Source organism: Girardinichthys multiradiatus, chromosome 5 (genome assembly GCF_021462225.1).
Source record: "Girardinichthys multiradiatus isolate DD_20200921_A chromosome 5, DD_fGirMul_XY1, whole genome shotgun sequence".
Classification (NCBI taxonomy): domain Eukaryota; kingdom Metazoa; phylum Chordata; class Actinopteri; order Cyprinodontiformes; family Goodeidae; genus Girardinichthys; species Girardinichthys multiradiatus.
The window spans coordinates 31,713,111-31,739,267 of record NC_061798.1 but is presented as its reverse complement, the minus strand read 5'-3'; the positions used below and the strand labels follow the sequence as shown (position 1 = coordinate 31,739,267).

Here is a 26,157-nt window from a genome sequence, read left to right as displayed (position 1 = left end):
TTCAGCTTCTGATCCTCTTTAATTGCAACAATTATAATAATATGTTTTAGGATTAAACATGATGTCAAACTGGACACCATATCTAGCACAGACTCTGAGCAGCTGCTACAGGCCAGCATTATAGGGACACTTTGACTTCTGTGTGAAAAAAGTGCTTCTCTAAGTAATTTTTACAGAATTTCTCAGAAAATGGGTTTAAAACATCATTATCAGTAGAAAGGCTCTTGGAAATTAGTTTTTCAACTGATGCAAGATGATGAAAAACTATTTAGCACAGATAAGCTACATAGGATATGTTTTTTTTAAATAATCATAAAACCAGATCATACTAATTAAAAAGCATATCTACCAAAGGTGCATTTCTGTATTTGCAGGGTTGGTTATAAAAGTACTTTTGAGATCGACATTGATAATATTTTGTTGAAACCACTGAACCAGCAAATCCACCATTAAAGAGTGCAGCTGGCATCAACGAGCAGCACCTTTGTATTAGATGGTTTGGTTTGAGAGATGATAGGATAATTGTGGTTGAAGTTTCTTGTGGGTTTAAAGAAGTATCGCTGCTGTTTTTTTCACTGCCTGGTTGGAGAAGGAAAACAGTCTTTTATGGTTTGTGTTTGAACCTCTTTTGTTTCACATTTGCAGCGTTCCACGGCGCAAAGCAGTATTATTTACCTTTGCATGCAGACCTTTGCATTTGTCAGCATGTTTACTGACTCATTTCTGCGGTTCTGTAGCTGTTTGCAGTCAGCTCTGTGGAATGGTGTGAAAGCACTGGAGCAGACTGCTCTAGGGTGGTGGCACAGCTGCACTGCCTTCCTTTCCACTGGCTTGCAGGGTGCAAAAAGATTTTTGTACCAAACAAAGGGTGAGAATCTTTTGGCCCAGATTTTATAAACATTGTGCCACTTCTGTCTTAAGCAGAAGTGGCCAATGAGTGCAATTTTACTGTACCTTGCAAAAGTATTCATGCCCTTTGAACTTTGCCACGTTACAACCACAAATATCAGCATATTGGAATTTTATGTTACCAACCAACAAAAATAGGTACATAGGTCTACAAAAATCAGTAATTTGCAGAATTTGCAGTTATACCTGCAGGTTGTTTGAGTTCTCTACCAGCTTTTCACATCTACAGACTGAAAATATTGTCCGTTCTTCTTTGCAAAAAAGCTCCAACTCAGTCCGATTGGACGGAGAACACCTGTGATCATCAATTTTCAGATTTTGCCACAGGACTTTAACTGGGCCATTCCAACACACTGATATGCTTTGATCTGAATAGTACCATAGCTCTGGTTGTACGTTTAGAGTCATCCTTCTAGAAGGTGAACTTCTGTCCTAGTCTTAAGTCTGTTGCATTTTTCTTCAGCTTTTTCTTCAGGGATTGTTCTGTGTTCCATCTTCCAACCTGATTTGAACAGCTTCCTTTTCCATGCTGAAGAAAAGCATCCCCACAGCATGGCACTGCTACCACCATGTTTCACCATGGGGATGGTGTTTTCAGGCGGATGTTCAGTGTTTACATTATGGACATAGTGATTTAGCCCAAAGGTTTAAGGGCATCTTGGCTGCTTCCATGATTAATGTTATCCTTTCCTGGCCTTCTAGTTTAGGTTGATTTTTGGTAGGTTTGTAATTGAGCCATACTCTCTCAGTGTTTGGATGATGGTCTGAACAGTACTCTCTGAGATGTTCAAAGCTTGAACAAATTTTTTATACCCTAACCCTACTTTAAAAGTCTCCACATCTTTCTCCTTGAAGTGTCTACTGTGTCTCCTGATCTTCATGGTGCTACGTGTTCTCTAATGTCTCTATAAACTCTATTTAATAATTAGGTGACTTCTGACTGCAGTTGGTTGCACTTTATTTTATTTAAGGGCATTATAGTGATGGGGACCAAATTAATGAGTTCATGCAACAGTTACAATACAACTCAACCTCACACACTATAGAATAATACTCTATTTTGTAATAGAGCCCAATTGTCCTTATATTACTATTGTGACTACTAAATTATATCATCTAACTGGAGCTATATGCTTCAATAAAAAGTTGCAAAGTAGTAAAGAACCCAGAATTTATCATGCAGCAGAATATTAATTTGGTGCATAAAAAGATTTTATAACATAATTAGTTCAGAACAGTTTCTAACTGAAACACTTGACCCAAACCTGCACTTGATACACAATTTTTGTAGACTTGCATCAAAGCTTTTATGGTTTTGTTTACCTAGGCATATTGGTGTGCATGTTTGCAGAGATGTTTATCACACTCTCGCAGCAGGAAATGACCCAAATTTGTATCAAACTCAACAGCCCAGTTTTTCCACTCAGAAGCGTCTCTCAGAGGGGATCTGGTTACCTGTTCTTCTACCTGCCAGCTTGGGTCTCTGTGCTTTCAGTTGTACTTGTTCACAAGGTTGGAATTTTTGGTTCTGCAGTTTTGCATTTGTCTTTCTTTTTTTCATGCAGTTCTTGACAGAGTACTTTAGTCTCTTTCAGACATTATCTTACTCACTTCCGTAGTCTCTGTGCCTCTTATTCAGTTTTTTTTTGTTATTTGAAACTTTGCAGCGTTTCTGAAAGTGACTTGCGTAAACTGTGGGAAGAGCTGAGTCAGCAGCACAAGGCACTTTATGATACTCCCCCCTCCTCCTTTCTGCATCCTTACTCAACCACATCCTGCTCCTCTCACACACACAAACTCTGCTTATACTCGCCCTTGAGCTGGTTGCATATTTGTACACCTGCAGGTGTGTAGGTTGACTGTGGTTTATCAGTCTGCTATGGGTATCCGTGTTAATTTTACTCTCAATTTAGAGAAAAATAAATAAATCTTCCATTTATGTTTAAAAAAAAAATCTGTATATCTTGTTTTACAACAAAGAGAATTTTATTTAAACAGCAAAAAATTTTTATAAAATTACAGTTGCAAACATATATATTTATATATATAATCTGAATATCAGATACTTTCATTTCAAAACTATTTGTTTTTCCATTGGTCTCAGAATTACATCCATCAGGTGCAGTCAACATATATATATATATTAAATAATGTATCTGGCGTAAAAAGCAAACACTGGTCAAAGAACTAGCACAGAGGTATCTCTCTAATTGACTATGGATCTATCATAAAGGCCCCCAGAGAGTTTTCCATGGCACCTGGACACAACTTTCCTATTTTACTCAAAGTGACAAAAATTTGATCATTTTCCTGCAGGTGGAAAATTCCCGCCAGGAAACTGTTCCTTATGTCCTCGGCTTCAGAATTAGCAGGACCTTTGTGTTGACAGCAATTACTAGAAGAAACAGGGTCAGAAGTGTCAGATTTTGAGATGTTATGCAATATGTACAACAGGAAAGAAAACAAATATGGAGAATGGAGAAAAAAGTGAGTAAAATAGCACACCTTTTGGACCTCAGAAGGTCAATAGGTTTCCCATAGCCTCTGGAATTTCTCATGATACTGTGGAAGATAGGCTTAGTCTCCTGTGAAACGTCCATTTGCACCTTGGAGTACACAAAGTAGAAGCCTTCCTGCTTGATTATCAGTCGGCTATTGTTGTACCCTATATTGTTTCTGTCTTGTTGAGCCAGCGAGTTCCACAGCACTACATCGTCATCCCCGACCGGATTCTCAGCACCTGAAAGAAAAACGTCAAAATTCAAAATGAATTATAACAAAACTAAAATAGAAAACCCTGAATTGAATTTAAATATAGTTTTTACGTACTAAATTAAAGTTGGATAACCCCCAAACTGATTTTTGATGACTTGCCTCCTAAGTACTTGTAATTCAAATTTGTCCTCTGCAGAGGACAAGTTTGTAAACCTGAATATCTACCACACCGTGCATGCTAATAAATTAAATCCTTTTAGTATCTCCAGAGGACATTTTGGGAACTTTAATGTTACCAGATATGAATGGGTGTGGCTGTGGTACCTTTCTCTTCCTCATTCATGTCTGTCAGTGCAAGCGCATGGTATGGGAAGAGGAAAAGGAAGTGCATTATACTTTTTATTGTGCAAAATGTGGCACAAAATGTTGTTGGCATATTTTATGTCTATAACACATAAAAAAATTGTCTAAATTGTTTTAGGTGTATTTTAGCATAGTATTTAAATGTCCTCCGTAATGGATATTTGTAGTTATTTCCTCCCTTTTGCTCTGTTTTTGTTGGCAAGAAAGGGAGTCATTCTCTAAACTAGAGAGAATTGTGCTGTAAATTGTTGATTGAAACTTAGATAATGAGTTGCCTGATGAAGAAGAGCAAGATGCAATGTTTGAGGTAGAAGCTGAGGAAGATAATTAAGCTGTTCTTCATTTGGCAGAGTCTGTTCCCCAAGGAACCCATCTGTTCTTTGAAAGGTTTGTCACAATGATTAACCTCCTCGAAACCCCGATGACAAAAGTGATGACAGAGATGGAACCCTCATTAATAACAAGGGTGCAAGAGTGCAAGATCATAGGGGATAAGCCCTTCAAAAGGGAACTGAAGGGGGTATCAGAGATGGTAGTCAGACGAAGACATCCTGAACCTGCTGTCATAATGTGTTTGGACAACAAGCCAGTTGTCTTGGCATCCTTTGACTATGGCATTGGGCTTCGGGACACATGCGGAAAAGGGTCCAAAAAAGACAAAAGGTTTGTCCAGGAGTTTGTACAGGATGGCCTCTCGGAATAAAACAATGTGTGTCATTTTCCTCTTTTATAACCCGGCAATTATTAACATATGTGTGACTGAACAATATTTTTTTCCTAGTAATCAGGAGGCTAGACATAGAAAACATAACAGTGCTTCTCATCTAAACAACATGAAAGTGTGGTTGAAAAGTGAAACGTCCACATAAAAACCTTTACTAGCTGGTTAGGTTTGATGAAATTTGGTAAACAGACGTGACTTTAAATGTTTATGTTTAGGCTCAGTTTGGACAGTGCCTACAGACTAACAGTACATTTTTCAACATATTATTCTGGACTAAATAAAGACAAGGACAGGCCAATCTTAAACAGTCATGAGAAAGATCATGGACATCCAGTGTTTGGAGGAGGACATCATGAAGGTTCTTACCCAACAAATGAGCAAACGCCCTTTTCTGTGTCCAAAGTGGATGAATCTCATTGGATTCTGTTGATGAAACCAGAGATCACTAATCAATCAACAAACAAACCAATTAACATGACAAATTATTATAAAGTTCTGAAAAAACACGTGGTACTTATAATTTAATGTTTTCTATTAAACATTCACATAAAACAACCCCATTCCTACCTTTAGCTCCTATTTGACTTGATACCCTGCCATCCTGGAAAAAGATACAAAAAAGGGGATTTGTAAAAGGAAAACTACAAAAAGAACAAAGGAACTCAATCTCTGCAGATTCACAAACTGTATGAACCTGATGTTCAGGCGTCAGTGGGTGGGACAAGTTGTGGCACAGAGGATTAGACCCGCAACGAAATAAAGCCTGCAGGGAAACAGAAAAAACCAAGAGTGAGCAATCTAAAATGAGCTCATGAGTGAGTCAAATTATGCCTGACTGAAAGGAGAATCAGTGCATGTAGGAACAACATGGTCTGGTGACAGTAAATTGTACTGGAAATGAGAATGAGGCTAGGAAGTGCCAGCCCTCTTTTTCCTAAAATGGTAAATGGAAAATTGTATTTGTCTGACCCAGTATGGAAGAAGCGTGTATAGAAAATGGATGGATGGATGGATAGATGGATGGATGGATGGATGGATGGATGGATGGAAAATTGTAGTTATTTTAGTATTTTATACAGAAATATATTGTAACCACTATGAAATACACACAGAAACGTAGGCATCTTAGGCAAGTCAGACAACCTTAACTTAAAATCCCGACCCAAAAAGTCCCACATAATTTTAGTTTCAGCAAATTCAGAGAGCACAAAATAAATGAGTGAAAAATGTCACAAAAATCCGGATAAGTCTGTTTCAGACAAGTAGAGTTAAATCTACACATTTGCAGTTTAGAGAAAAAGGAAAGGGAAGTACAAATGCAGACAAAAATCTTTCAACACCTTCGTCATTTTGACCGGAAGTTCACGAGTGAGTGATGACCCCTGCCAGAATCTTCTACTCTATACTGTGTGACTGGAAGAAAATATGCAAATGCCCACGCAGAGGAATTTCCGAGCACTACAGGGACTATCCTCATTCAAGCAGACCCCCCCCCCCCCTCCCCCCCGTCATAAAGATGTCCCCCCCAATAATCATTGTAAATACAAAAACAATTTTTAAATGACAATATAGTAATATTTAATAAAAGCAAGGCTAAGGTGATCCAAGTTAGATAGTACGTAAAAAAGGTTTCCTAATTATTAAAAGATCACGACACCCTTATCCCACAAAGTGGTTTGGCCCACACGCTGTTTCCAACGGGAGGGGCTACCGGCTGCTAGTCTCGGCAGCTCCATTTTCAGAGCGGCTTGACGAGGAAACTTCACCAATGTGTGATAGCCAGTTATTCATTTATCACATCACTTGTTCAAAGAGTGCAAGGTTATAACATAAAAAGTGATATTTCTCCCGCGTTGTCCAAAACCAGCCTCTACTGTCAGCTGCTAGCTAAGCTAATAGCCTAGCTTATGATGGTTAACAAGCTGAAACAGAATGTTAGTAGCAGCACTGACGGGACACATGAGAAGAGAGCGAGGAGGGAAAAGAGATTACTTAGGACTGAGAGGGCAGATTTTTCAAAAACTTCTGTCTGGATGTTATTGTCAGATATAAATCTAATTCACATTTCTGATGGACTAAAGTGTAAATTAGAGCAGGATGCAAATAAATTATGTTAGATGTAATCATAAAGATGGACCATTGCTATCTTTCACCTAATACCATTGTTGACATTGCTGGTTGAACATAAAAAACCTGTATATGGGTAAAATATGGACTGATAAAGAGCAATGCTATAAATACAAATATTACTTTCAATAACATAATTTTAACATCCTGAAAAATTGCCAGGGAGCAGGAAAGAGAGAGGGAGGGAGCTTTTTTTTCATGTCCCCCGCAAGAATTACTCTCTGAAATGTTTCTGTTTAGTGTCCCCCCCAAAAAATAAAATGAGATTTTCGCCCCTGGGTCCTTACCTCAGTTCTTTGGTAAAGTATGTAGATTAAATATCCCTCGACAAAGATTAACAGCATGGACAATCCCAGGAGAAAGAGGAGGAACCTCTGGCCCACTCTGGCCCATGTTGATTTCTTGCCACTGGGCATAGAGATGTAGCTGGCCTGGCTGTCCACCACAAACACCTGTGGTGGGGGAGCTGCGCCACCCTCTGACATCCTAACTTGACCAAAGTTCACCTGTGCACTAATGTAGCTGGGAAGGAGTTACTGAAAAACAAACAAATATTTTGTAGTTAGGCAAGTTAACAGAGAAACAAAATATGAAAGATAAATGACTAGAACTGGACGATGAGAGAGCATAAAAGTTACTTAATTTATGTCTGAAATGTCTAGTTTACAGCAGACACATGTGGCACAACCAATTCCTGGAAACATTGTTTTCTTCACATTTTTACTATTTTAACAAAGACAGTAATCATTTGACTAATGAAATAAAAAAGATGCACACATCATCACACATCATCCTCCAGACTCTTTAAAGGAATATTACCTCAGATCTAAATGTCCCTCCACAGCTTAGTCAACCATCCAGCTCCTTCTCACTCAGACTTCTAATGTTTTTTTGGAAACCTTGAATGGCACATACATTCTCAACAAAAGTTTCATAAAAACAATAAATAAATAATACTAGAAATCTAATCCACCATTAGTTTTTATGTTTCAGCCAGATGTGTCCATTTCTGAAAGAAGGGGTCCTTCTTAGCATTCAGATCCTCCCTCAGTTGTCGTATTTGCTTGCCTGCTGTCAAGTGTCACTTATATTGCTTTTGAAGCGAGCTATTGTAATGAGGAAATGAAGATAACATGGTAAAAAGGCATGCAGAAAGAGAGAGAGAGAGAGCAGTCTGTGTGTGTGCATTTGTAAGGGACACTCCCTGCTCAATATAGCTGTCAACCAAAAACTGACACTTCCCTTTTGCTTTCTGCAGTGTTTTCCCTCCTTGTTTTCCCCAATCATGTGCCTGGTTTCTCTTTATTTCTTTTTCTGATCTCGAAACAGTCTTATTTTTGTAAGCTTGACAAATTTTGTTGTTAATCTTTACTGTAAAAGTAGCCCTGAGGTTCGAGCTCAACTACATTGGCATCTGTTGTTTTTGACCGCTACGCATCACTGCCACCACAGCCTACACTACAACCCACAGTGTTGCTCACCTCAGACAGTCAGCCTGAGGGTATATGTGTGTAAACGCATTTCAGGTGGGACTGTAAGTTCTTCTTCCCCTCGTAGATGTTTTGAAATAATGTTACTTGAACAGCAGCTGCATGCAGTGATTGGAGATCTGTTGCAAAAGACCAAAATTAATGACGCAACTTGTCATTTTCCACATATATTTACGGTCATTGTCTTGTTGAAGAGTTGCTTCATTTACTGTTTGGTTCTCAACCTTTTTCCAATCACAGTTTTACATGTAATTCCTCATAGAATTTCTTGCAAAAGTAGTTTTGAACCTTTCCACATTTTTGCTCTCATACCTTTATGGAAAACCACCATGCACCATCCCCCACAGTGCTGCTTGTCTTCAGCAGGGACAACGAAGCTTGTCAGATTTGATGGGAAGATGGATAAAGTTAAATACCTGGAGGGAAACCTGGAAGAGGCTGGATAAGACTTGAGAATTGGGCAGAAGTTCACCTTCTTGCAGGTCAAATACCCCAAACCATGCAGCCAGAGCTACAATAGCATGGCTTAGACAATGTTATTGAATGGCCCAGTCAAAGTTCAAAACTAAATGCAATTGAGGATCTATGGCAAGACTTGACAAGAAAGGTGAAAGAGACTCTCTGTTAAATCTGCCTGAGTTATTTTGAAAAAAAAGGCAAAAATGTATCTTGTCTCCACATGTATAATAATTTGTAAATCTAATTTAAAGGTATTGTCTCAGGGGGGTTGAATAAAGATGCAAACTAGACTCCTCACATTTTTCTTTGTAAAGATATTTGAAAACTACATATACATTTCCTTTTATTATTATTAAAAATAATAATTACATGCTACTTGCTGATTTAAGCCTGGTTCTCTGAACCTTGTCAGTTTCCTTTCTCCGGTGTCGTGGGAGGGGACAGTTTGACAAGACAGACTCCATATGGTGAAACCTCTCAATACACTCTGACTTACTTTCTACCCACACACTGTAAGTTCCTACCACTCACACAAATGAGAAGTGTAAACTATGTGTTTAGTGCAGATACAGATACAGATACAGGGAAGACAGACGAAAGTCTACAGTTAGTTAGGGACTACAACGCCTGTGGTTGCTGCTTGTAAAGAGGAGAGTTAGTAAGAACTAGAAATACTCTGAGACACCTTCGGTCTCAATGTGTGTCCCTGAAGTCAACCTTATTATAAAACTTATTGGTCAAAACTAGAATTATAATGTTGGCGTATACTGGCTGCAAACATACAAGTTTACATATACAGTCAGATGTCTCCATCATGTTAATTTTGGGATTCAAAGGATTTATTTAAACCAGAGTGGTATGATTACACAACATCCAATTCCAACTATTTTTTTAAACAAGAACTGAGTGCACAAGTTAAGAGCATTGTACTAACTGTCAAACATGGTGCTGGTCATGCTGAGGACTATTTCATGGTTTGTTGTACTGGTAGGTCACACATGTGGATGGGATAATATAGAAGTGGAACTACCTCCAAATCCTTCATTTTCACCTCAAATATAAAAGTGTCCTTCAGTTTTCATTGTGCCCTTGTGTCCTCATCAAGGAGCATCCTTCTGGTTTTCTGAATAGTTTCTGGTTTGAACATCGTGCCCAATAGTCACCTGGCAACCTCACCAACCTCCACAGCATCTCCCCGGTCATCTGGCAAACACTCTCCACTTACCATAGCCTACCTACCTGTTCGCCATCATCAACAAGTGGAGATCAGCAATCCAGATTGGCATGGACAACCTGAGCATTTCTCGCTTTTTTTGCAGCAGTGTAAGAAAAAAAAAACAGAGGTTAATGCTGTTTGATGCTATTTTACTCTCTATAAAATATAATTTAAGACTAAAAAGTCAGTCTATGTCCTTTTTATGCAGATATGGGTAGAGGCCAAACACTGAGTAACTTGATAGCTGCAGATCACTGATAGCATCAAAGGTGCTGTGAAAGGCATCAAAAGTCATCAACAAAATCAAAAAGTCCCATGAAATTGGCAACGATAAAATAAGCCGAAGTTAAAGTTCATTTAAACATAAAAAAGAGAGCCCAAAATAAGAAGACTTACAGATAAATGGCTTTAATCCAATCAATAACTGTGATGACCCTGATATAATAAAGGCTACAAGGGTACAGTTAAAATAAACTATTCACACTCACACAAAAGAACAGAATACAATTATTTTCTTTATTGGTGATAATCACTTAGCAAATGTATGTTTTAGTCTTGCAATCTGTAAAAAGCTTTTGTTCCACTAAACTTTGTAACGGCACCTCTTGATCCTTTTTAAACAAGCCTCTTTTTTTCGTCTGAAGATGTCAGACTTTTAAAGTCATTTCACCTTTTGAGTATCTTATGCCAGTAGCAGTGAAGTAGACTTTAAACCGATAACTCAGGATCAGTTCCTTCTCTGGGAAAGATTTAGGTGTTGACGTGGGTCTTTCCACTTATTTTACATGCTGACAATATAAAATGCCAGAGGAGAGGGAAAACCCAAAAAGTATAGTAAAACATCTTTTGAGTGCTTATTCTTTACCACAATATTGTGTGTACACGTAATATGAATCAGTGAGGTATACAGTAACTTGTTGGCCTACATACTAAAAAACTGTAAAGATGAATCAAACTTCTATTTTTTGTCAGCACAATACAAATAGATGCTATTTTGAAATACAGACAAACTTATCTCATTAAAATTTCCAAATATTGTATAAAAAATTGTCACCTTTTGGTTACAGTGTCATAAAATCATGTGACTCGAGTCATATCTATGATTATTTTTCATGCCTATGAGCAAAATCAGACAGTTTGTAAGCTTAACTTTACTCTAAACCTCTTGTTCTGGATCAATAGCTCATTGGTGTCAATGAGCTATCCTTGGTATACCAAGGTTTTAAATACTTTTTAAAACTGCTGCCGGTTCTACAGTTTTACAGCCCTTTTCTAAGATGCCAGGGAAAGAAGATGTGATCGGGTGACCTCCAGCTGAATGGAGCATAGTAATGCAATGCTGCCCGACCTCCACTCGTTGCTGAACACAGCCATCTACAAGAAATTTTTTCCTTCTTACAAAAAAAAAAATTTTCTACTGGCTGGTGTCTCTGCCTGCTGGTGTATTGGTGGTCCTCAGTGTCTGGGGCTGGGTGCTTTGGTGTGTGCCAGCTCACTCCTGGTGGCTGCTTGCCGGGGCCTGGGCCCCTTGGCTCTGTCTCTGCTTGGGTAGTGATATGTCCCAGGGTCTCAAGTCTCTGGGTCCATGGCTGGATCTGTTCCAGCATAGACTGCTGCCAGCCGGGCCTGTGGAGTCGTCGCTGCATCTCCCTGGGGCTTCTGCACTGTGGCTGCTGGGTGGTTCCCCTGGGGCTTCCCTATGCTCTTCTTGGCGCAGGGGGTTGCAATAGTCCCAGCGGTGGTCCTCCTGCCTTAGATCTCCTCCTTGTCTGTCTTGGGTACAGGGGGGGAAGGTCTGTGGCTCCTCACACTCGATATTGCATATTTTAAAATGGAGAAACCTTATATACACAAGTGCGCTCACACTTGAATCCACAGATGTTTGGATTCAGGTGTTAACAGATACACAGATGTTCTTTATTGAGCCGCAGTTACCATCAAATACATCTTGCATTCATTAGTACTGTGCACTTTTTGGTTGCCTTCAGAACTGCTTTAATCCTTCGTGGCATAGATTCAACAAGGTAGTGGAAACATTCCTCAGAGAGTTTGGTCTATATTGACATGATAGCATCACACAGATGCTGCAGATTTGTTGGCTGCACATCAATGATGTGAATCTCTGTCAAGATCAGTGCAACGGAGGACCCCGGAATGCAGAGAAGCAGGCAGCATGACGGTAGGTGAAAAGTTTTAATCGTAAAAAAACAAAAACACACTCAAAGAGGAGGCAGGAGCAAAACAGTACAGTACAAAACAGCCATTTGAGTCCAGTGAACTCATTGTCATGTTCAAGAAACCAGTCTGAGATGATTCATGCTTTATGACATGGCGCATTATCCTGCTGGAAGTAACCATCAGAAGATGGGTACACTGTGGTCATAAAGGGATGGAGATGGTCAGCAACAATACTCAGGTAGGCTGTGGCGTTGACATGATGCTCAATTGGTACTAAGGTGCCAAGAAAATATCCCCCACACCATTACACCACCACCAACCTGAACTGTTGACACAAGGCAGGATGGATCCATGGTTTCATGTTGTTGACGCCAAATTCTGACCCCACAATCCGAATTTTGCAGCAGAAATTGAGACTCATCAGACCAGGCAACGTTTTTCCAGTTTTCTATTGTCCAATTTTGGTGAGCCTGTGAAAATTGTAGCCTCAGTTTCCTTTTCTTAGCTGACAGGAGTGGCACCCGGTGTGGTCTTTTGCTGCTGTAGCCCATCTGCCTCAAGGTTCGACATGTTGCACTTTCAGAGATGCTCTTCTGCATGCCTTGGTTGTAACGAGTGGTTGTTTGAGTTACTGTTGCCTTTCTATCAGCTCGAACCAGTCTGGCCATTCTCCTCTGACCTCTGGAATCAACAAGGCATTTGCGCCCACAAAACTGCCGCTCACTGGATATTTTCTCTTTTACGGACCATTCTCTGTAAACCCTAGAGATGGTAATCAGCAGTTTCTGAAATACTCAGACCAGCCTGGCACCAACAGCCATGCCACGTTCTAAGTCACTTAAATCACCTTTCTTTCCCATTCAGATGCTCGGTTTGAACTGCAGCAGATCGTCTTGACCATGTCTACATGCCTAAATGCATTGAGTTGCTGCCATGTGATTGGCTGATTAGAAATTTGCGTTAACGAGCAGTTAGACAGGTGTACTTAATAAAGTGGCCGGTGACTGTATGTTTCTGCAGGTGTAGATGCAGTCTTCTAAGGTGTTATCTTGTATTCTCTTAATCCTTCTTTCTCTCCTCTATTCTTTTCTCCTCTCCCTTTTTCCTTTTTGTCCCACCTCTCTCTCTTTCTTGCTGCTTTTATTTCCTTTTTGTTTCTGTCTCTGTGTCCATTGCGGAGCATTACAGGTCCTTCTCAAAAAATTAGCATATTGTGATAAAGTTCATTATTTTCTATAATGTAATGATGAAAATTTAATATTCATATATTTTAGATTCATTGCACATTAACTGAAATATTTCAGGTCCTTTATTGTCTTAATACGGATGATTTTGGCATACAGCTCATGAAAACCCAAAATTCCTATCTCACAAAATTAGCATATTTCATCCGACCACTAAAAGAAAAGTGTTTTTAATACAAAAAACGTCAACCTTCAAATAATCATGTACAGTTATGCACTCAATACTTGGTCGGGAATCCTTTTGCAGAAATGACTGCTTCAATGCAGCGTGGCATGGAGGCAATCAGCCTGTGGCACTGCTGAGGTCTTATGGAGGCCCAGGATGCTTCGATAGCGGCCTTTAGCTCATCCAGAGTGTTGGGTCTTGAGTCTCTCAACGTTCTCTTCACAATATCCCACAGATTCTCTATGGGGTTCAGGTCAGGAGAGTTGGCAGGCCAATTGAGCACAGTGATACCATGGTCAGTAAACCATTTACCAGTGGTTTTGGCACTGTGAGCAGGTGCCACGTCGTGCTGAAAAATGAAATCTTCATCTCCATAAAGCTTTTCAGCAGATGGAAGCATGAAGTGCTCCAAAATCTCCTGATAGCTAGCTGCATTGACCCTGCCCTTGATAAAACACAGTGGACCAACACCAGCAGCTGACACGGCACCCCAGACCATCACTGACTGTGGGTACTTGACACTGGACCTCTGGCATTTTGGCATTTCCTTCTCCCCAGTCTTCCTCCAGACTCTGGCACCTTGATTTCCGAATGACATGCAGAATTTGCTTTCATCCAAAAAAAGTACTTTGGACCACTGAGCAACAGTCCAGTGCTGCTTCTCTGTAGCCCAGGTCTGGAGAATGCGGCACCTGTAGCCCATTTCCTGCACACGCCTGTGCACGGTGGCTCTGGATGTTTCTACTCCAGACTCAGTCCACTGCTTCCGCAGGTCCCCCAAGGTCTGGAATCGGCCCTTCTCCACAATCTTCCTCAGGGTCCGGTCACCTCTTCTCGTTGTGCAGCGTTTTCTGCCACACTTTTTCCTTCCCACAGACTTCCCACTGAGGTGCCTTGATACAGCACTCTGGGAACAGCCTATTCGTTCAGAAATGTCTTTCTGTGTCTTACCCTCTTGCTTGAGGGTGTCCATAGTGGCCTTCTGGACAACAGTCAGGTCGGCAGTCTTACCCATGATTGGGGTTTTGAGTGATGAACCAGGCTGGGAGTTTTAAAGGCCTCAGGAATCTTTTGCAGGTGTTTAGAGTTAACTCGTTGATTCAGATGATTAGGTTCATAGCTCATTTAGAGACCCTTTTAATGATATGCTAATTTTGTGAGATAGGAATTTTGGGTTTTCATGAGCTGTATGCCAAAATCATCCGTATTAAGACAATAAAAGACCTGAAATATTTCAGTTAGTGTGCAATGAATCTAAAATATATGAATGTTAAATTTTCATCATGACATTATGGAAAATAATGAACTTTATCACAATATGCTAATTTTTTGAGAAGGACCTGTATAGCGTTGGTCGTAGTGCTCCACTTGTGAAGGTAAAAGTGTTGGGCTTCTTCTTGGCACTCAGACAACAATTCTGAGGTTGTCTCTGCCAGACAGGACACTGTTAAAAAAAAAGAAGGTAACATCAGCTTGTTGTATGCTTTTAAAGTCCAGAGCAGCAAAACAAGAAAACATTCTATACAATTACCATGTTTATTTAAAAAATGCCATTAATTTTAGTTAAATGAAATAAACACGCAGGCCATGATCTAAATGTGCGTCCTCAAATAGTAATAGTGGAACACATTAATCCTGACATAAATGTGTCACTACCAGCACACCATGCCATTCTGCCTCACATGTTAATTTACTTAATGAGGTAAGCAAATGCCATTTAGACCACACAACATTTTACACTACACCACAACAAATTCCCCATCATCAACATCAACATGGTTTGTTCTCACCTTTTTATGGTGACTCTTTGAAGAAGTGACAACTTATTTGTTTCCTCTTGGTTAGGAAACTGACACATTTTCTCCACAGTCAACAATAAGATATGATAATTACTTGGACCTATGACGGAGTGTCAACCTGTTCAGGGCATTTGTCAGCCTCCAAAGGACAGGCTCCAGCTTACCGTGTCCCTGAACAGTACATAAAGTGTAGAAAACAGATGAGGGGATTTTCCCACTTTCAGGACAAGATGTTTAAGAAATTGAAAAACATGATCAGATGTGGATGAACTAATCTTCCCCTTTGAACCCTCAGTGTAATGCAGGATTATTATCTTGTATTTGACATTACTTGCATTTTTTAAATTTTGGTTTTTACAGTTATTCACTTCAGTTCACTTTATTCAAATACAGAACAAAACTTAAATGGATCTAAGTCATGACATGAAAAAAGTTCATAAAAGTCTTGTAAAATTTGTAAAGGGTCAGATCTAATAAAAATTTGTAAGAATTTGTAAGAAACTGATTTTATTTAATTGTCTTATTTATGTAGCCTAATTCCCATTTCCTTAGATTGCTCTGTACGAAATACTAGGCATTTTAAAAGATTTTAATTTAACAAATTAACCAGTTTCATTGGTTATCAAAGCGATATTCATTTTACAGCTCATCGAAAAAAAAATTTTCATCTCAAAATAAGTTTTAAACCTTTCTAGAGAATTTTAAATTGCACTTAAAAAAGAATTGTTTTCAGAAATTTATTGAAAAAATAAGCATGGAAAAAAACTGGCATCTAATATCAGTAAATGTCTTTTCACTATTGATAAGCAGAACAACAGAAATCAAGATAGACTGGTATTACTTTTTACAAGACAAATAATAATACTTCTAAGGTTCAAACCATTTGTTAACTTAGACTAGACTAGAAGAGAAGCTCTTCTCCATCAGAATTTGATTTATTAAAAACATAAAATTACAAAAAGTTTGTTTGATTCTTGAATTACAGGAGGGAGATAATTATGATGCTCTAATTCAAAGTTCAAGTCCATATTTCTTGTCTAAGGAAAGGAGGTGTGGAGGTTTTTTTTTTTACTTTGGAGTCTGATCTAGGTTATAAATGTAAAGAGGGTGCACACAAAAAAAATACTGAATGCAGAAAAGCGCACATTAAGGAATGAAAAATATAAAAATCACATCTTGCAGACTTAGCAATTTGTACAATTCAAAATAAACATATACTGCAAACCCAGTCCATTTGTCAATCAGGACATTTCAACCACCTCAGCCAGGACCCATCAACCAATCAAAAATCAAGTGCAATGTGGGATCTGCGTGATGTCATACAGCCAAAGAGCTTAAGGGAGTCAGAACTCAGCCAATCAGAGATAGTTCAACATACTACTGTATATTATATTCTTATGTTTTAAAAACAAATATTTAAAGCAAGGACATTTTTCAGTAAAGTTTGGATATTAAGTTCATTTTTAGACATAACATCAAATGTTTTTATTTATTACAGTGTCTTTACAGTGGCTTTTTGTGTATTTCGGTGCATTTTGGTTAAGTAAAGATGAACAACTTTGAATTAATACCTCCAGGGTTTGCTTCTTTGTTTGGTTGTTTGTTTTATATTGACACCAGTGAATAAACCAACTGCTAATTTTCCTGTGTGTGTCTTTGGGTTAATGACACCACATGAGGCACAAGAACTGAGCGGATAACTTGGCTGCAGCAAACACTGTGGAGGAATTACGCCTTTCGATGGATTTGGGGTGAAATTCAGAAACTGTACAGCTGCAGCTGTACAGGCAAAATAAATCCAATATGTGACCATATCGTATCATTCTATAAAATTACAAACTATACTGAGTGTGACTGAATTGTAATTTACTTATTTCCTTACTTGCCTACTAAACAAGTTACCTCAAAAAAACAACACTATAGTGAAATGACATACACTGAATGGTCTAGCAATTCAGGGCTTAGTTATTGTGGCATTTACACCTTTTTTCATGGTAGGAATCCCAAACCATTTAGCCCAGTGATCCCTTCTCCACTCTCTCACCTCCAGATAAATAACGTTTCCTATTTCTAAAAGACAAATTCCCCAGGCGATTTTATTTCCCTCAGTTCCCCATTTAACAAAAAAATAAATAAAATGTATGTTGTTTGTACTGAGGTCAAATATGTGTTTGGGTTGTGGTTTGTGTTGGGTGTAAGTCTCAGTTCCTGAAAGCTTAGAGAAGCTATTCTTTTAGATTATAATGCTTTGTTTGTTTAATTGCCACACAAAGGTGGAAGATTGGCATTTCAGAAACCACAAAGCCACAAGAATTAACTATTACAATGAACATGCTTGACATTTTTACAGCAGAAATGTTGATATGTCAGCTGTAGTACTAAAATCAGTGTTCCAGTTACAGGTCAAATTCATTTGTTTCTTCAATATTAAGTCAAACTAGAAAATAGGTATCCAAAAAAAGAATGTATGAGAGGTAAAAAGATATTTTTTTACTTTAACTAAAAGTTTTTCATAATCTTTACTACCAGATAAAAAACAATACTTTTAACTCATTTATTATTTAGCTTGTCATTCAGCGACCCACTATGGAATAAGCGGTAGAAAATGACTGACTGACTGACTGACTTGTCATTCAGCTTATCCTTTTTTCCCATAGCCTATATGGTATGGTGCATGTGCTCAACAAAAATCAATTAGTTTCCCTGTACCTCATTAAAAAAATATTAAAAAGACATTAAAAATAAAATACAAGAAACATGTAACTGTAAACAAGAAGTGCTACGCAAAGTGCAGTGTGCCATCTTAGGTATGTCTGGTTGCAGATATATTATTGTTGGTTTTTAAGTTTAATGGAACTTGGATGAAAACTAGAGGTGCGGGCCCTGATGGATCTACAGGTCCTTCTCAAAATATTAGCATATTGTGATAAAGTTCATTATTTTCCATAATGTCATGATGAAAATTTTATATTCATATATTTTAGATTAATTGCACACTAACTGAAATATTTCAGGTCTTTTATTGTCTTAATACGGATGATTTTGGCATACAGCTCATGAAAACCAAAATTCCTATCTCACAAAATTAGCATATTTAATCCGACCAATAAAAGAAAAGTGTTTTTAATACAAAAAACGTCAACCTTCAAATAATCATGTACAGTTATGCACTCAATACTTGGTCGGGAATCCTTTGGCAGAAATGACTGCTTCAATGCAGCGTGGCATGGAGGCAATCAGCCTGTGGCACTGCTGAGGTCTTATGGAGGCCCAGGATGCTTCGATAGAGGCCTTTAGCTCATCCAGAGTGTTGGGTCTTGAATCTCTCAATGTTCTCTTCACAATATCCCACAGATTCTCTATGGGGTTCAGGTCAGGAGAGTTGGCAGGCCAATTGAGCACAGTGATACCATGGTCAGTAAACCATTTACCAGTGGTTTTGGCACTGTGAGCAGGTGCCAGGTCGTGCTGAAAAATGAAATATTCATCTCCATAAAGCTTTTCAGCAGATGGAAGCATGAAGTGCTCCAAAATCTCCTGATAGCTAGCTGCATTGACCCTGCCCTTGATAAAACACAGTGGACCAACACCAGCAGCTGACACGGCACCCCAGACCATCACTGACTGGGTACTTGACACTGGACTTCTGGCATTTTGGCATTTCCTTCTCCCCAGTCTTCCTCCAGACTCTGGCACCTTGATTTCCGAATGACATGCAGAATTTGCTTTCATCCGAAAAAGTACTTTGGACCACTGAGCAACAGTCCATTGCTGCTTCTATGTAGCCCAGGTCAGGCGCTTCTGCCGCTGTTTCTGGTTCAAAAGTGGCTTGACCTGGGGAATGCGGCACCTGTAGCCCATTTCCTGCACACGCCTGTGCACGGTGGCTCTGGATGTTGCTACTCCAGACTCAGTCCACTGCTTCCGCAGGTCCCCCAAGGTCTGGAATCGGCCCTTCTCCACAATCTTCCTCAGGGTCCGGTCACCTCTTCTCGTTGTGCAGCGTTTTCTGCCACACTTTTTCCTTCCCACAGACTTCCCACTGAGGTGCCTTGATACAGCACTCTGGGAACAGCCTATTCGTTCAGAAATTTCTTTCTGTGTCTTACCCTCTTGCTTGAGGGTGTCAATAGTGGCCTTCTGGACAGCAGTCAGGTCGGCAGTCTTACCCATGATTGGGGTTTTCCAGGCTGGGAGTTTTAAAGGCCTCAGGAATCTTTTGCAGGTGTTTAGAGTTAACTCGTTGATTCAGATGATTAGGTTCATAGCTCGTTTAGAGACCCTTTTAATGATATGCTAATTTTGTGAGATAGGAATTTTGGGTTTTCATGAGCTGTATGCCAAAATCATCCGTATTAAGACAATAAAAGACCTGAAATATTTCAGTTAGTGTGCAATGAATCTAAAATATATGAATGTTAAATTTTCATCATGACATTATGGAAAATAATGAACTTTATCACAATATGCTAATATTTTAAGAAGGACCTGTATACCTCCATCCTGATGGTAGAAACTCAAATAGTTCATGTCCCAGCAAGAATGGTCCTGCATGTGATGTCATCAACTCAGTTGTTGCTAAGCTTGAAACACAACACCCCAATGCGGTTGTGGCAATATCTGGTGATTTCAACCATGCTTCACTTTCTGCTACACTTCCAACGCTTCAACAGTTTGGCTGCTGCTCTACCAAAGAAAACAAAACATTGGATTTGTTTTATGCAAATGTCAAGGACTCACATCTCTACAGCAAGACCTCCTCTTGGGAAATCAGATCACAATCTTGTATTTCTCTGCTCGACATATAAGTCCCTTGTTCAGAGGCAGTCTGTAATAAAAAGGACTGTGAGAAAATGGTCACAGGAAGCTGAAGAAGCTCTGCAAGGTTGCTTTAAGGCTACAGACTGGGACGCGCTGTGCCAGCCACATGGAGAGGACATCAATGCCATGACTGAGTGTGTAGCCGACTATATAAACTTCTGTGTAGACAACACCATCCCCAAATGTTTTATCATCCATCTCAGCAATGGACCCTTCTGCTTCTACATGTTTGCCTTCAACCAAATAAGAAGATGCTGATGCTCTTTTTGCCATCCCTCTTCCATCTGTGTATCTCAAGAAGTCAGGTGAGGAGACAACTGGATGAACTGAACTGTAATAAGGCTGCAGATCCAGAGGGTGTCAGCCCCAGAGTCCTGAAGGTCTGTGCAGAGCAGCTCTGTGGGATCCTGCAGCACCTCTTCAACCTTAGCCTGGCCCAGAAGAAGGTTCCAGTGTTGTGGAAGACCTCCTGTCTTGTTCCGGTACCAAAGAAAACTCACCCATCAGTCCTCAATGACTATAGACCTGTTGCCCTGTCATCCCACATCATGAAGGTCCTAGAGAGACTCCTGTTGGCCCACCTGAGTAAGCAAACAGTAAACCATCAGGACCCCCTTCAGTTTGCTTATCGCTGTGGAGTTGGTGTTGAAGATGCCATCATACACCTGCTTCAACAAACCCACTGTCATCTGGACAAAGCCAGCAGCACTGTGAAGATCGTTTTCATTGATTTCTCCAGTGCATTTAACACACTTGAACCTGATTTGCTTTGTCAGAAACTCCAAATGACTCAGGTGGAGGCCTCAACAATCTCCTGGATCAAAGACTCCCTGACAAACAGACCACAGTTTGTGAGACTGAAGGGTTGTGAGTCTAACCAGGTAGTCAGCAGCACAGGAGCACCACAGGGAACTGTACTCTCAACATTCCTTTTCACTTCGTACACCTCAGACCTCCAGTACAAGACAGACTCCTGTCATCTGCAGAAATACTCGGATGATTCTGCAGTTATGGGGTGGATCAGAGATGGACAAGAAGATGAGTACAGGGAGCTGGTGGACCGCTTTTTGGCATGGTGTGGAAACAATCATCTCATTTTGAACGTGACTAAAACAAAGGAGATGATTGTAGATTTTAAGAGAAACAAGAAAATGTCAAACACTATTTCCATCATGAAAAGTCAAGTCAAGTCAAGTTTATTTACATAGCGCTTTTCAGCAACAAGGCACTCATGGCGCTGTACATAAGAAAAAACATTACAATGATACAGAAAATCACACAACAGAGGTAATAAAAAAAAAATAGAATAGAATGATGGATAAGAAAATGAAAGGAAAATTGGACTGAAAACTTAACTAATAATGTTTAGATAACACATTCAAAGGCCACTCTAAACAAATAAGTTTTTATTCTTGATTTAAAGCAACTTAGGGTTTCAGCGCTTTTACAGTTTTCTGGGAGTTTATACCAGATTAGTGGAGCATAAGAACTAAAAGCTGCTTCTCCATGTTTGGTTCTGGTTTTGGGTACGCAGAGTAGATTTGAGCCAGAAGACCTGAGAGGTCTGGGTGGTTGATACACTGACAACAATTCTGTGATGTATTTTGGTGCTAAGCCATTCAGTGATTTATAGACTAATAGAAATATTTTAAAGCCTATTCTCTGAGCTACAGGGAGCCAGTGTAGGGACCTTAGAACCAGGGTGATGTGCTCCACTTTCTTAGGTCTAATGAGGACGTGGGCAGCAGCGTTCTGGATCAACTGCAACTGTCTGATCGACTTTTTTAGGCAGACCTGTGAAGACACCGTTGCAGTAATCAATTCTACTAAATATGAACGCATGAATTAGTTTTTCAAGGTCCTGCTGAGACATTAGTCCTTTAATCCTGGAGATGTTCTTTAGGTGATAGAAGGCTGACCTTGTGACTGTCTTTATGTGCCTCTGAAGGTTCAGCTCTGAGTCCATCACTACACCCAGGTTTCGAGCCTGACTGGTGGTTTCCAGCTGTATTAACTGAAGCTGTGTGCTAACTTTTGAACGCTCTTCCTTTGGTCCAAAGATTATTGCTTCAGTTTTCTTTTGATTCAGCTGAAAAAAAGTTTTGGCACATCCATGCATTGATTTCTTCTAAGCATTTACCCAGGGCTTGAATGGGTTCATAGTCACCTGGTGACATCGTAACGTATAGCTGTGTGTCATCTGCATAGTTATGATAACTTACGTTGTTGTTTATTAAAATCTGAGTTAGGGGGAGCATGCAGATATTGAATATGAGGGGCCCTAAAATGGACCCTTGGGGAACGCCACATGTGATTTTTGTGGTCTCTGATGTAAAGTTACCTACTGACACAAAACAGTCCCTGTCCTTCAAGTAGGATTTAAACCAGTTGAGTGCTGTACCAGAAAGGCCGACCCAGTTTTCCAGGCGCTCTAATAAAATGGAGTGATCAACAGTGTCGAATGCTGCACTAAGGTCCAATAATACCAGCACTGTGATTCTTCCACAGTCTGCATTTATACTGATGTCATTGAACACCTTGACAAGAGCAGTCTCTGTACTGTGGTGAGAAGCCTGACTGGAAGACATCAAAGCGGTTGGTCATTGTTAGGAAGTTGTTTAACTGTTGAAACACAGCTTTTTCAATAATCTTACTGATGAAGGGGAGGTTTGATATAGGCCTGTAGTTCTGTAGTAGCAGCTTGTCCAAGTTGCTCTTTTTCAATAGAGGTTTGATAATTGCTGTTTTCAGGGCCTGGGGGAAAACAACTGAAAAAAAGGACGTGTTTATTATTTTGTGTTAAATCAGATGTTATTACGGGAGTGGAGGTTCCTCCAGCTATTTCACAGTGTTAGTATTTTAATGTTTCTTCTACACCTCATATTTGTTTGATGGCACTTTCTTGTATTATTTTGGATGTTTGCTAAGCTGGGTGCACACAGTTAGTAAACAGCCTATGTTTGTGAAGATTATTAATTATTTGTTTCTTTTGCTGAGGTGGAAGGAACTAGCTGGGGGGGAGCAAATGTGACATGACACCAGGAAGTGGAGGAAGCCATCAGGCTGGTGGAAAAGGGGGACTTAACTCTGGAGAAGTTGTCAAACTCTGAAAGCTCCATTGTTTAAAAACTGTTTGGTGTTAGAATGTCTTAGTTTTTATATTTGTGTTGTAGTTATGATTTGTAAGAATGAATTAGTTGTTTAGGTTTATTTATTGTTTGGCTTAGTTGTCTTGTCCCTCCCTTTCTTGTTTCACGTAGGCTAGCCTGTATGTTTAAATTTCCTTATGTTTGGTGTAAGAAGTGAGTCCTGGTTTGTCAGTTTAGGTTAGGTATTGGTTGATTCTTTCCTATGGGCCCATTTTTCTAGATTTTGTTTGTGTGCTTTTGATGGATTTTTGTCAACTTTCATGGAAGATTAAATGGAGGATATTTCTTGTATACTTTTGTCCTTTGTCTAACTGTTTGGTCCCTGACAACGGGCGAAGCTTTCTTAAGGAAAGCTGTGGGTTAAACATCGAGACAGCAGGAAGAAGAGCTTAGTTGCTGTACGATTTCTTCTAAGTTTTTGTAGTTTATTTGGTGAAATTGGGAAATTTTGTAAAAATCAGTTCTAGTTGGAGACAACATTGGTACTGGAGTTGATGTGGCACTGCCCCACTGATCTTTTGGGTTTTTTCAGTGAAGAAGTTAGCAAATTCAATGCAGGCCCTGGTAGAGTTGAGTTCAGATGCTACAGTTACAGGAAGGTTTGTTAGCCTGCTGACCGTGGCAAATAATATTGTTTATGTTTTTTTATGTAGCATTGTTTATGTTTTTGCTGATGATCTCAGAAAAGAAAGATTCCCTTGCATTTTTCAGTTGTAGTTTATATCTGTATAGTCTCTCTTTATAGATAATATAGAGAACCTGGAGTCCAGTCTTTCGCCTCCTGCGTTCAGCTTTTCGACACTCCTTTTTTTCACTTCTGACTGGTGGAGCACTTCTCCACAGAGACATTTTCTTCCCAGAAATGACTTTCACTTTAATTGGAGCAATTGAATCAATGATGTCTGAGATTTTAGAATGAAAATTATCTACCAGCTCATCTACAGTGTTACAGGGCAAAGTGGAGGTAGAACCTCCACTTTGCCCAGATTTACCAGAAGAGTAAATCTGGTTAAAGGTTTCAGCAGCACCATCCTTAAAGTTGCATTTTCTTATCATGTCTCTTTGGCAAACTGAGCCATTGGAGATGATGCTTTCAAAAATAACAGAAAAAGTGGAGGTGGTGGAGGACTATAAATACTTCGGTGTTCACCTGGACAACAGACTAGAGTGGAGATGCAACTGTGAAGCCTTCCACAAGAAAGGGCAGAGCAGACTGTACTTCTTGAGGAAGCTTAGGACCTTCGGTGTTTTCAGCAAGATGCTGCATATCTTCTATAAGTCTGTTGTGGAGAGTGTGATCTCTTCTGCCATCATCTGCTGGGGAAGCAGCATCAGGGCCAGGGACCTAAAAAAGCTCAACAAGCTAATAAAAAAGGCTGTCTCTGTTCTGGAACTTCTCTAGAACCTCTGGAGATCATTGTGCAAATAAATACTGTTCATAAAATGTAGAAGATTATGGAGAACCCTGAGCATCCTCTTCATGAGACTGTTGTAGAACAACAGAGTGTCTTCAGTCAGAGACTTCTTCAGATCTGCTGTAAGACAGGAGATCCTTCCTGCCCACAACCATCAGCATCTACAATGGCTCTTTGAATAAACCTGTTTAATATACAACAGCATCTAATTTCCCTTTGGCATAAATAAAGGATTTTTTAATTCAATTTGGATTGAATGATTGTTTTTTGCTCGGAGCTGGTATCTGCCGTTATAAAAGGTCAGACAGTGTGGGAAGTGGTGTCTTTATAATATCCTGGGCTGACTTCCGTACCCTCTCAAGAGCCTCCCTGTCAGTTGAAGTGCAGCTTGTAAACCACATCAAGATGTCATGAGAGGTGATGCTTTCAACAGAACATTTATAAAAAGACAACAGCAACTTCTGGGACATATTAACTTTTCTTAATGTCCTCAAAAGGTTTATTCAATGATGTGCTGTTTTCACATAAGCAGTGGTGGTAGTAGTCCATGTGAGGCCCTGTAAAATGTGTGTCCTAAATAATTTGAAAGTCTACAATGCAAATTACAACTTCTGTTTTATCGTTGAAGGTTTAAAAAGGTTGAAGTTTCTGTTGCCATCAGTTTGTTGAAAGCTGCCTCAATAGTTTGTATGAGTAACATTACATCTCAATAGCTATGCTCACAAACCTAGGTGCTCATCCTCATCTGGTTTTCTGCCATTGGTCCTTTCAGAACAAGTGGGGTCTTTCATTGAGGTGTTGCATACAGAATTGTCACACAGTTTACAATGAAACATGTGCTGGAGTCCATACCATGAGTCCAAACTCACATAAACAGCCTGTTTAAAGTCAGCATCTGAGTCAGATTTAAGTCCAGACTTTGACTAAGCCAATCCAAAACATTAATTTTGTTTTCTTTGACCTATTCAGAGGTGAGCTTGGTAGTGTGATTTGGATCAATGTTGTGCTAATTATTAGCAAGGTCCACTCGAGCTTAAGATAGTGATGACTAAACGTTCTCTTACAGGTTTTGGTAGAAAGCAGAATTCATGGCTACATCAGTGGCAGCAGTTCATCAGGTTCCTGTAGTAGCAAAGCAGTCCCAGACCACCACACTACTACCACTATGTTTGACTGTTGACATGATGACATGCTGTGTCAGCTTTACACCAGCATGCACACATTCCAAAAACTTCCAGTTTTGTCTCGTTAGTCAACAAAATATTGTCAAAAAGGTCTTAGGAATCATTTTTATTTTGACAAATGTGAGAAAACAATTTGTGTCCTTTTTGGTCCGCTGCGCTTTGGGCCTCATAACTGTCTCTTAGTGGCCATTTTTGCCC

At 39.5% G+C, this 26,157-nt stretch overlaps 1 protein-coding gene across 3 annotated transcripts; it reads right to left on the bottom strand.

The window, feature by feature from the left end:
• Nucleotides 1–2,871: 2,871 nt before the first annotated feature.
• LOC124868666 (tumor necrosis factor ligand superfamily member 14-like) lies at nt 2,872–7,966 on the bottom strand. Of its 3 annotated transcripts, XM_047366159.1 has the most exons (8): nt 7,812–7,966; nt 7,658–7,737; nt 7,126–7,374; nt 5,406–5,474; nt 5,279–5,312; nt 5,078–5,134; nt 3,415–3,649; nt 2,872–3,304 (listed from the first exon to the last, which is right to left on the bottom strand). In XM_047366159.1, the coding sequence occupies exons 3-8, from the start codon at nt 7,321–7,323 to the stop codon at nt 3,124–3,126; spliced, it is 774 nt and encodes a 257-aa protein (XP_047222115.1). In that variant the 5' UTR covers nt 7,324–7,374; nt 7,658–7,737; nt 7,812–7,966; the 3' UTR covers nt 2,872–3,123. The 3 variants fall into 3 exon arrangements, with proteins under 3 accessions (XP_047222115.1, XP_047222114.1, XP_047222116.1); XM_047366158.1 differs by having other exon boundaries at nt 7,658–7,946; XM_047366160.1 differs by lacking the exon at nt 7,658–7,737 and having other exon boundaries at nt 7,812–7,945.
• Nucleotides 7,967–26,157: the final 18,191 nt, after the last annotated feature.

Coding starts and splice junctions, on each gene's coding strand:
- LOC124868666 (XM_047366159.1), bottom strand. CDS start 7,323: ATGTCAGAGGGTGGCGCAGCTCCCCCACCACAGGTGTTTGTGGTGGAC. Junction 5,475..7,125: donor TACTTTACCAAAGAACTGAG/GTAAGGACCCAG, acceptor GTTTCCCTGCAG/GCTTTATTTCGTTGCGGGTC. Junction 5,135..5,278: donor AAGTCAAATAGGAGCTAAAG/GTAGGAATGGGG, acceptor TTTCATCAACAG/AATCCAATGAGATTCATCCA.